The 11450-nt window shown below is 43.6% G+C and overlaps 1 protein-coding gene across 1 annotated transcript in view; it reads left to right on the plus strand.

Moving 5' to 3' along the window:
* The first annotated feature begins 5315 nt into the window (after positions 1–5315).
* ITIH5 (inter-alpha-trypsin inhibitor heavy chain family member 5) overlaps positions 5316–11450 on the plus strand; it is a 47673-nt gene continuing 41538 nt past the window's right edge. Inside the window, exons 1-2 of the mRNA XM_026052441.1 lie at positions 5316–5435; positions 9951–9995. Of these exons, the coding sequence (XP_025908226.1) occupies positions 5316–5435; positions 9951–9995 (165 nt within the window). The remainder of the gene's footprint in view (positions 5436–9950; positions 9996–11450) is intronic.

Here is an 11450-nt window from a genome sequence, read left to right on the forward strand (position 1 = left end):
CCTGGGTAAATATTTGCCTTGCAACGCAAGTCAGAGCTATGGTGCCTGAGCAAGGGTTATCCAAATACAGTGTCTTCACTCACCTCTGCCCTTGATAACAACTCAGGCTTGGATAGGCTCAGTTCTTGCTTTTGTAGGTTCCCATGATGTTTGACTAATTTCCTGCTAGGCGCAGACCTTGCAGTATTCAAAACTTAGAAAGATCAAAGTAAGAAGTCACTCCCAGTCTGTTTGTTTATAATAAATGAGCCGGTGACTGGTTCTCAGAGTGATGGAGACAACATTATTCGCCTTCTCCAAGGGCTCTTCTCCCCAGTTACCTTACAGTGGTTGGCAGAGGTCTCTGGGCTGGATCCTGACCCACACAAATACCCTTTTTTTCCACTTTGTTTGAAAAAGAACCATAGATGGTAGTGAGATAGCTCTAGTTTTTTCGAAGTCAGTCATGTAAGAACATCTGGTGATATTTTCAAAGGTGTGTTGTGAGGCTCCCAGGTGCTTTTGAAGCTACATTGGCCTCTGCCTCTTTTTGTATTTTGATCAAGACAGCCAGCAAGGCAAGCAAGGAAAAGAAGCGATGAAATAAGTCCCTGGCAAAAATATCTCAAAAGTTCCATCTGCATGTGAGGAAGAACTGCTTTACTGTGAGGGTGATAGAGCCTTGGAACAGGCTGCCTGGGGAGGTTGTGGAGTCTCCTCAGCAGATTTTCAAAACCTACCTGGATGCTGCCCGGTGCCATGTGCTCTAGATGTCCCTGCTTGAGCAAGGAGTTGGACTAGATGATATCTAGAGGTACCTTCCAACCTCAGCCATTCTGTGATTCTGTGATTCTATTTGAGGATCAACTCTTACTCATCTAGGAAAATGAGGAAATTTTAAGACATCTGAACAACCTCAAAGAGAAAGACTGAAAACTAAAAGTGGATCATGGGACAGAATGGCAGACAAGGCTATGTCATGTTTTGTTATGTGGTGTTTTGTTACCTCATCCTGTCTTATCTTAATCTTGTGTTATCTTATGGTATGTCATGTTACAGTTTGATGTAAATTTTTTTGGTCAAAGACTTCAGCAGCACCTGTCTGCTTTTACACATTTTTCCTTCATTCTCAAAGCTGATTATTTCTCAGGTTTTATCTCTGAGACCTGGAACTGCATCCAGAGGAACCCGAGCAGAACGATGAGTGACTTTTCCACTTAGCACCACATGCGACTTGCAAAAGGTGCTTAGGAAAGAATATAGCACCTGGGGCAAATGCAAACGGACCTTTCCAAGTAGCTCTCTAGTCTCCAGCTATTTGCAGCTACGGTATATCCTGACCAGGACATGTTTTTTATTTATTTAGTAGTCCTCAAATACTTTATTTTTCATTAAATTATATTTTTTCCCCTGAAAAGCCTGGCCTGGAAATATCTGGGACTCTGAACCTGAAAGGTAATCACTAGTGCTCTGAAGAGATGCAGAAGTTACTGTGGAACATATTGTTATTTACACACTAATTTCCCAGCGTTTTAATTTAATTCTTCTTCCCTAAATTGCAAATTTTTTTTTTTTTTTTTTTTTTAAGATAAAAATAAGAAGCTCGGGAAGTTAGTGTGACCACTAGATGGCGCAAACTGCTAAAACATACTGTGCAATACAATACAAAACCCTGAAATTTCTTAATGTGAAAGTGCTGAGACTATAAAGGGGAATACGTGCTGAAGATGCTCAGGGAGAGTGCTACGTGTTATCATTTGCTATGGGAGTGGGTGAATTTTCCTAAAATTTCACGGGGAGGACATGGTTGTGCTAAGGTGTTTTGTGGTTTGTCACTTCATTCATGATTGAGCTTCAGGAGAGTCTCCCAAGCAGACTCAGATTTCCCCATCATCAAAACACATTGGCAAAGATTTCTGGCATATTTTGGATTTTCATGCCAAATCAGAGCAATACTATATTTTGGAGTTCTGGGATGTTCTACTGGGCTGTGGCACACGCAGCTGACTGTGGCAGAGGGAACTGTAGCCACCTGAACTTCAGGGAAGCTCTATCAGGAAAACCTACTACATGGCATCAGAACCAGGGACCATCAGGTCTCATCTGGATGTTTCAGAAGAGATTGATTAGGTTAATGTCTGAGAGAAAACATTTAATGAAATTCCCCCAATTTCAGCATAATTAWTTTTATCTCCTTACATTTATCTATGTCTATGCCTCTGTAACCTTTCGGGAATCTTGCCGAAAGGTTACAGAGGCAAGATTCAAATCAAATCACTGACCGTGAATGCTAATAAATTGTATGGTCTCTTAACACTTAGGTTAGATTTAGTTACTAGTTCACACTTTTAAATGGGCATTTTATGTAGATGAATTTATGTGGGCTGGCTGTTTGGTCTTCTGTTACAGTCAGTGAACAGTTAAGGCTCTACTCAGCTGCCCACACTCACATACCTACAGTCAGCTGAGATGTTCTAAGATACCCAAAACACATGATATGGGATATACAGAGAACTCCTACCTCTCTGGACTGTCAGGTCCAAACACTGCTGGAGACAGGGCACTCAAGGATATCTTAAGTGGCATTCGTTGTGTCTGTGTGGCCGGAAGAATCAAGCCCCTAGACTGTTGTGATTTAGCTGACCAAAAAGTCGGGTGACCTGTTGGATCCAAAGCAGCATCAGCTAGATCTCCATCAAAAGACAGAACAGCACTGACCAGGGAAACTCCTGCAGAAAGCAGTACTAATGGTGAAATAARTCTACCTAGAAAAATAGAGAACTGGAAACCTTTAAGTTACAAATTCATACAGCCATCACATGGAGGTCATGGCCAAATGTTGCTCTGATGCGGTTCTCACAGTTTCAGTTAGAAGGTTGGAAATACTTGCTCTTGGGCTAGAAAGTGCCAATTTCAACATTCCTTACAGTTGGTTTACTTAAAGCAGCATACTGAAAGTGAAGAAAATGAGTGCTACCTGTTAGCTTTGAAGAGGAAAACAAGCGTGAAAGCAGAGCATCACCAAACTCTGCATGTGCTTGTGTGTTGGCAGAGCACAATTCCTAGACACAGCATGATGAGTCCTGGTGAAATGCATGTGAATGCTTAGCTGTTAGGTCAGGTCTTTCTCAAATGTCTCTGCTCATGCAGGCTGCAAGCATACCAAGCAATTTAATTTGATCACTCCCACTCAAAGAACAGCTGCTGATTTTGCCAAGTCAGCAAAAGTCAGCATTGAACATGCCTAATGTGAATAACAGATAAGTAATTACTTATCTGTCTCTAATGGCATTCCCAGATCTGTGACTATCATGTTACACCTTAAATCAGGAGACTATATTCTAAGGAGGGAGGAGAGATAATAATGTGAATAATTATGACCTGAGGCTTAATATTCACACACCAAACCCAACTGCATCTGGATCATGTTAAAACACACCTTGATCTTAGCTGAGTGCTGTGTCCTTACATACTCTTGCTGAGAGCATGAATAGAGTTGGATGCTCCTCACTGCTTTAGGCAATGCTTTTCCAAGTGGTTTCTTCATGGGATGGGTAACCCCTTGCCTGCTCTAACCCTCTATTTTGGTTTACTGATCCCACTTTCACCAGATGTGCTTAGGATCAGTTCTACAGCATTATCTTTGCACTGTCTGTGCACTGTCTCCCTATTCGAATTTACTCTGGGACTCAGCTTCTCACTTATTCAATGGGAAAAGTACTGTGATTATGGAAACAAAATAAATGCTGATCTTAGACACAGTGATAGCTGATGGAAGAAATCTTAGTCTTTGAGAAGAGTCCCACAATGCTTCCTGACCCTCTACTGGTCATTTCAGACTAGCAAACATCTCTCCTTCACATCCAGGTCTTCCTATTACATCTATGGTCAACAGGGAAGTTTTAACTTGCTTTTGTGGGGATGCTTCAGTTTCCCCTCGGTCTTCCGAGCACTAGGAGGAGCACTAGGACAGCCATCCTACTGTATCATTTTAAATGCCTGTCACTTTCCACATATAGGTCCCTTCCAACCTCAACTCTTCTGTGATTCTGTGATAAGCATATGCTGGAGAGGCACAAGACTCTAATTCTCTCTTCCCTTTGGCCCTTTGTTACTAAAACATGGACAAGATAGCAGGCTTATGAGCAGTCTGCTCTAATGTCAGTGAGGACATAGAGGATTACAGCCCTACTTCTCCCCCTACTCCTGTGCCAAATACACATCAAATCRTTGTTTTATTTTCCTTCCTTAAACCAGGTCTCAGCCTGAATCATTATTTTGAAATTCAACTTGAACCTCACTTGAGCCCATTCCTTGCCTCCCCTCAACCTGGTGAGAAGCTGAGGGTAATGCCTTGACCATCTCCCAGCAGAAACCTGCTCTTCATCTCATTTTTTGGGTCTTCTGGGGCCCGTAGGAAGCACTTTTTTAGTGTTCAGTTGCTAGATTCAGAGGACACAATGCTCCTAGGACAGATGCTCTCAGAGGATGGATATTTTCTGTGCGTGACATCTGGCTGGATGTGTGTCTGTCCAGAAGAACATGCTCCAGTGGCCCTGGGCCGTGCTTACACCTCACAGCAGGACTAGAGAGAAAATCTGTGAGGYTGAGAAGCTGGTGCTAATGTTAACAAAAGCCAAGGGGGTGTCTTGGGCCATGGTGGGTTGGAAACGACTGGCACGGAAAGGCAGAGACACAGGGCGCTGTAGCAGGGATGTGCCAGGCCCAGTGCCAAGGGCAGGAGAGGCGGAGAGGGAGCCCTGCCCTGCTCCTCTGGGAAGCAGGCCCCGGGGGCAGCTTTTGACATAAAAACAGGCCTCACCGGAGCAGGGAGGAGGAGGAGGTGCCGGGTCTGCCACAGGGCTGCACTTGCCCTTCCTGTATTCCCCGCRGTGCTGCAAAGCTTGTTTATGTGAATGGAGGGGACGTCATGGCTGTCCCCAACCCAAGAGGCTCCAGTGGCCCCCAGAGGGGCTAGCGGGGCCCTGCTGCCAGAGGAAATGTCTACCCTGGCCATTACCCTTTACRAATCTGGGGACAGGTGGCAATAAGTGACCCAAGGGTGGGTCAGGAGGGCTGCCCGGGGATGACCTGGYGTCCAACACACTGAGGTATGCGGTGTGGCCAGGCATGGTGCAGGGAGCCACGGTGAGGGGCACCCCTGGGAGCGCTGGATCGTCAGCCCGGAGAGGGAAAAGGGGCCGGTCCGGGGATGGGAAGGAGGAGAGGAGGGTGGGGGCAGCTCGTCTGCTGTCAGCCGTGCAGCCTGCCGCCAGCAGCAGCTGCGGCGCTCGCTCTCACTGCTGCTTTCCTCTCGCACGCTCCTCCGCAGCACCATGATCTTCTGGCTATGGCTCTGTGGGGCTCTCCCTGCCTCCACGGGGCAGCCCGACTCAGAGCTGCTCGCGAGGTACCTGGAGGAGAAGCTCATGGCTGATTACAGCTTCGCCGAGCAAGTAAGTTTGGAGGCGATCGCTAYGCAGCTGGTGGCCCCGGCTGGCTCGTTCCCCGCTAATTGACAGGGGGTTAATTGAGAGCAGCTGGCCAGAGAGCTCTTTGCATGGGTGCTCAGCAGTGCTTTGCATCAATGGTGGTGTGAAAGTAGCTCCTTCTCCCCAGACAACCTGTGTTACCCCCTAGGAAAATGCATTTAATTTGTTACCCATCTCCGGTGACAGATCAATGTCCACGTCAAAGTATTGTTCCCCTGGGAGTGTCCTGTCCTGCCTCCTTTAGCCTCTTGCTGCTTCTGCTTAATTACCAATCTCCTCTAACCCAGGCTTTTACAGCTGGCAGCGAAGGCTGTCTGCAGAAAGCTATGGTGTGGTTGCTCCTCTCTTCCAAAATTTCTGGGGGAAATTCACCTTCTTCAGGGCTCAGCRGCATCTCAACCACCTCTTTGGGAGGCTAGAGTGTGTCTGATGTGCTTGCTTGCACCCATATCTGCAGTGTGCTGCACCATGTTCCCCAAGGCCGAGGAAGGAGTTGCTGCTCCATGGCAGATCCCCTCCGTGGGGAAGCAGCTATTAATGARAAACTCCCTTGCTCAAGGTGCTAACCTGGGAAAGCACCGGCATGCTGCGATGCTGGCAAGGGCGATGCTGCCCCTGGATGGCTTTAGTGCTGACATCCCTATAGCTGCGTTAACAAGGCATTTTGCAGGGACAAGGCAGTTAATGTAATATTCTGGCTGCAGGCCAGACTGAGTAATTCTGCGTGCTTCAGTCTTGGAGGAAAGTTTTTCTGCTGTTTGTAATGCGATGGTCTCAGTTCTGCAGAACTTGAATTACATCTTTAACTTATGCTGGATGAAATGAACCCAATGGATTTCAGCTCATAAAATGCCTCTTGATCAGAGGAGAAGAAAATAAGTTTGACGCATTCCAGTGATGACTATCATATTGTTTAATTGTGTGACTTAGATAGAGAGCTGACAGGAGAATGATCTTTTTGCAAGTAAAGAAGAAAGTTTCTGTGGTAATTTGGGAGTGATTTAAATTTCCAGCTTTAGATTTGTCCTACAGGCCWTTTATGGACCTCCTATGTGACTCTGAGAAGGTGGTTTACCCACAAGTGGTCAATATCATATGACTCAGTTACCTAAATTTCATCAGATCTGAGATGCTGTAGTACTTGAGACACCCATGTGAGCCTGGGAGATGGGACACAGGRCCTATGGAGGATCTGTGCCTTGCTGGAGTGCCTCTTCCTGAAACTTGATCACTCCTTTAATCTCTTTGTGTTTCAGGTTTTCAGGTTCACATTCAGGGCAGGGAAATCATAAATATCCCTGCCAAAATTTTCAGAAATAGGCCACAGTGAAGTGGACTGATTTCTCTCTAGAGATTTGTTCTATGAAATGCCCACAAGGCAAGTTTGAGGAGGCCTGTTCACATGTATCTGTACCTCTCAGAGTTAGTCATTTAGTCACTCATCCAACCCATTTTAGAATGGGAAGAATCTCTGGACGTGCCCAACTTTTTCCCCTGTGCTGACCCCAACCTCATTGCTGATCCTGCTTAAAACATATTTCCTGATGAGGAATTTAGCCATATGCTATCGTTGCCTTCCGGAACCCAGCAGTCCTAAAGGAAGAGAATATTTCCATCACTGCCCTGCCAGTGGAGTGGTAGTTGGGAGTGTTCACACATCTGCTTCAGGGTAAAAAATCAGCTGAGAAACTCAAGGAAGTGTTTAATAGTGCTGAAATAACCTACCTGATCTTTCTGGGCCAAATGATGTAGCTTTTATAGCAGCCGTGTTGTTTCAGATCAGTGGCAGCAGTAGTTTCCAACAGAAAAGCTGTGATACATAAATAGAGGTTGTGACCTAGCCCACTGGGATAGCCAGATCTGGGAAAAGACGTCTGCTTACCCTCTCACTGAACACATGAAGCAAGTTAAGAGGAGACAGATGTTTCCTAGGTCAACACATCACACCCCATATAAACAAATCTCTAACCCTGAAGAGCATACAAGACTTTGTTTAACTGTAAGATCCTTGGATGACCTTCCTACACAAAGGTGAGCAAAGATGCTCGTATTTACAAGATTCGAGTACTTGCAATGAGTGTTGATTATTTATTCATTCATTGCATGACAATTCTGCTAAGGTAGACAACATGGTAGCTGGTTATTGAACTAGAAGGGGTTCTGGACAGCTCTTTAAAGGTATCTAGGTTGCTACTGCCCAACTTTTTCTAGGTATGCTGTGATAAGACTCTAAATTATCAGTGGGGTTGTTACTAGCATTTATTGTGTTTTAATGGGTACCTAAGAAGTGGAAGATTTAAAGCCACACATCAGTGGGAACTAAGAAATTGTTTCATTAGATGTTACTAGTGAAGCTACCTGGTTTGAAGTACTCGGATGGATCATCGGTATCATAAACCTCACAGTAATGCTTTGACGGTAGTCATGGAGTATAACAAACAGAATATTCATATCTAGAGGTCCTCAGCTACTGCCCAATGTCTACTATTTGTCCTCAAGACTACAGAAGGTAGCTCTTGAAGGAACCAAGCCATATGCGAATCAGCAAACAATCTGAGTGTGTGGTGATGCTGTGAGGATAAAATTGGTGACTAAATGGCCAGTTTCACTGGTYAGTAAAAACCACTGTGATTGTAGTGTGCAAGATACTAGGTGGATTTGTTGCAAAAGGGAACCTTCTAGTTAAAAAATACTAAGGAGCACTGATCTAATCATTGCCTCTGCTCCAGGTAGAATCATCTTAACAGATGTTTGGCTGGCTTGTTCTTAAGAATTTACTATGATGGAGACGAGGTAACTTCTTGTAGCAGTCTCCTGAGGTGCTTTAGTAGTAGTAAATACCTAGGTAGGAAGTTTCTTCYAAACCTTTCTCAGCAAAGTATTTTCTTCCACAGAAAATTTCCTTAGGGAAAAGCTGCTTTTCCTCAGCTACAGATATTGGCTGAAGTAATGAAGATGGAAATCTTAAAGTTTCTAACAGAACAGGCTGTTTAATTTCTCCACTGGGCTTTCCTGAGCTTTGCAGTGCATGATATAAACAGACATAAAATCATCTCTTTGGCACGGAGTCCTATTATTTTAGTATAAATAAACAGAAAGGGCAAATTGGGTAAAAAATTGTCATTACATTCATCTGCTCCCTCAGGTTTTACCAACATTTTAAAAAGTCACTTGGCTTCTCACATTAGCATACACTAATATTCTCCTGTTTTTCTTTTTTTTGGGGGGTGGGGAGAGGGAGGTGAGGCATGGATATGCAGATTTTGTTAAAATTGGACTTACACCAGAAGCAATGAAGTCAGAGACAAGAAAGGCAATACAATTAATGTAATTGGGTTCTTGTAGGTGAAACGCTTTGTTTCATCTGTTCAATCTGTTGCTAAATTTTTATGGCCCCCTTCATTTATTTATTTATTTATTTATTTATTTATTTATTTATTTATTTATTTATTTATTTATTTAGCCTAACTTGTGTTTCTTGGTCCCTGCAGCAAACCCAGCATACTTGTGGAGAGTTTATAGGCAACAGAGTTCCTGTTGAGGTAGCATCAATAACGCTGAAGTTGTTACACTAGTTTACACAAGTCCTTTCTTGAAGCAGGTCAACACTTGCAGCAGAATGGAGTCATGCTTGCTGAACCTCATTGCTTGGGTGCTTTCTGTCTGCATGGGTGGGACCCTGTTTCTGCTCATGCTCATTCACAACGTGCTGAGCTAAGGACAGTCTTTAATAAGGGGGCTTACAATGTGCTCAACCCTGTTCCTGCCCAGTGTCTGTAACCTATGATGAGGTTCTGAGTGCTCTTTCATGGAAAAAGTGTGAGAAGAGCCCAAGACAGAGTTAGGGGGATGGGCTTTGGATTTTACTTGTCTGAGGCTGTAGAAAGCCCTTCATGACACTTGATGAGCAAATTAAACAATCGCTAGCCTTAGTTTCTCCAGCAGTGGGCTGGTTAATTGCAAAACCTGATGAGATCCTAAAACATAAATGATCTAAGAAAGAGAGTCCCGCCTTGGTTTGACAGGCTATATCTGGCTTTTGAAGACAGTTCGTCTGGCCCATGGCAAGCTTCCAGTTTTCCTTTCCTAAAGAAGACAGAGGCATGTGGATCAGATATATTTTTCCTAGTAAAACCAACTTACTCACTACTTGCCCTGTGGGCCATTTAACAGGTCTTCTTATTGTGGGACGTATGTCCTGCAACCGAGGAAAGATAATGGCAAAAAGTCCTTGGGTACCTCTATAAAAGACTGCAAGGGAGTAAGCACCTTCTTGCCTGCAAGAGCCACATTCCAGCACTGAGCTTTGATCAGTGGGTCTGTTAATGTAGAAGGAGATTTAGGTTTTAATTTTAACCAGAGGAACGCTTGAACCTGGCCATGGGTAATCAGTCACACAAACCTATGCCTGGATGTAAACAAATGACAAATCTGCCTGTGAGTTGACTAGGCTCCATTAACTCCCTTAACTCTTTGCAGGTTGCGCGACGTGTCCCAAGGCAGACCAGATTTTTGCAGAGGCTGGTATGTATCAGACTGTGTTTTTACTATATGGGAATTATAGCAGCTCTGTGCATATATGGGCATGTGCAACCCTGCAATCAGAAAAAAAAATCCATATTTGTGACTGCAGGGTGAGATTCTAGGAATTGAATCTGCATTTTGGTCAATGCAACAGGTGCAGCTTCTTCTAATGCTTTGCAATCAGTCTTCCTGACTCCAGACTTGGGCAGTCAACTTTCATTGTTATCAGCCTCGAATGTGGAAGAACAGGAGACTGACTGATTTTTTTTTTGTATTTCAAGAAAAAAAAAAAGGAGGTCTTTGCAATTGACTTGTGTTTTCTCAAATGTGAGGATCATGTTGTTCTTTCTTTATATAGAGATGAAAATTTACTGGAAAAAAAGAAGAGATCAAGTTAGCCCATATGTTCTTTATCCTACTCTCTTTTTCACCTAAGCTTTAAGATGTGTGCTTTGATTTCTGAGACATATAGCAAGTGTGCAAGATCTGGCTACATTGCTGCATGGCCTCGATTCACGGAAACTTTGACTAAAGAGGTAGTCAGTGAAAGTGATATTCAGAACCAGTTATTTTTATGTTTTTTTTCTGAGGCATGGATGCTTCACAACTGAGAACTGGAGGAATTTAATTTCCACACACTGAACAGCCATCAAGTGGTAATAGTTTTTGACCCCTTTGATCTTGGGCAGATTTGAATCAACAGCCTAGAGGAGAACAACTCTGAGTCCTGTTGCAAATTTGTTACTTTTAATCTGACATGTGGTCAATCTATCTTGATCAAAGTGACTGATAAATGCAAAAACACGGAACGTATTTCACTTATCTTCAACTCTTTTCCATCTTTTTAAGCATTTGATAAAAACAAGCATAAAACCATTTATTTGGCAAGAAAATTTCAGCTCTCACTTCAGTGTAGTGAAAGGACACCTTAATAAAGCATCTAGTCAACCTGCCTCATAGTAACATGCTAATCTGCGGCCCTAGCTTTTATTTCTAATAGGAATAATAAATCGCAGCAATAATAATATTAAACAAATGTTTTGGTTTTTTTTTTTTTTTTTTTTTTGCATTGTGCTGTCTCTCATCTTCTGAAGGGCTTAATAACAAGTGGAGAAAATAAACACGCATTTGCACAGCTGTAGGTCAGAGCATCACCACTGATGGATTGTGCAAGAACTTGAGGGAATGCAGAAGAATCACAGATTGGAACCTGGGCTGCAAGCCAGGCCCGACCTAGCAACCTGTTTGGAAGCTGCCTCTGCCCCCACTGTTTATTTTTTCTCTATATACAAGGAGCAGCAGATCCCTTCCAGGTCTGGGAATATGAATCAGCTCTTTCATCCTCAGTTTTAAGTTATCAGTGCTTGCCTCTTCCAGCAATAACTCTTGCCCATCGGAACGTAGAAGGGAGAGGTGTTGAATTGTTGATTTTTTCCTTTTTTATCCCTTTTTTTT

The sequence above is a fragment of the Nothoprocta perdicaria genome, unplaced genomic scaffold (genome assembly GCF_003342845.1).
Source record: "Nothoprocta perdicaria isolate Ctin4 unplaced genomic scaffold, notPer1 scaffold_89, whole genome shotgun sequence".
Classification (NCBI taxonomy): Eukaryota; Metazoa; Chordata; class Aves; order Tinamiformes; family Tinamidae; genus Nothoprocta; species Nothoprocta perdicaria.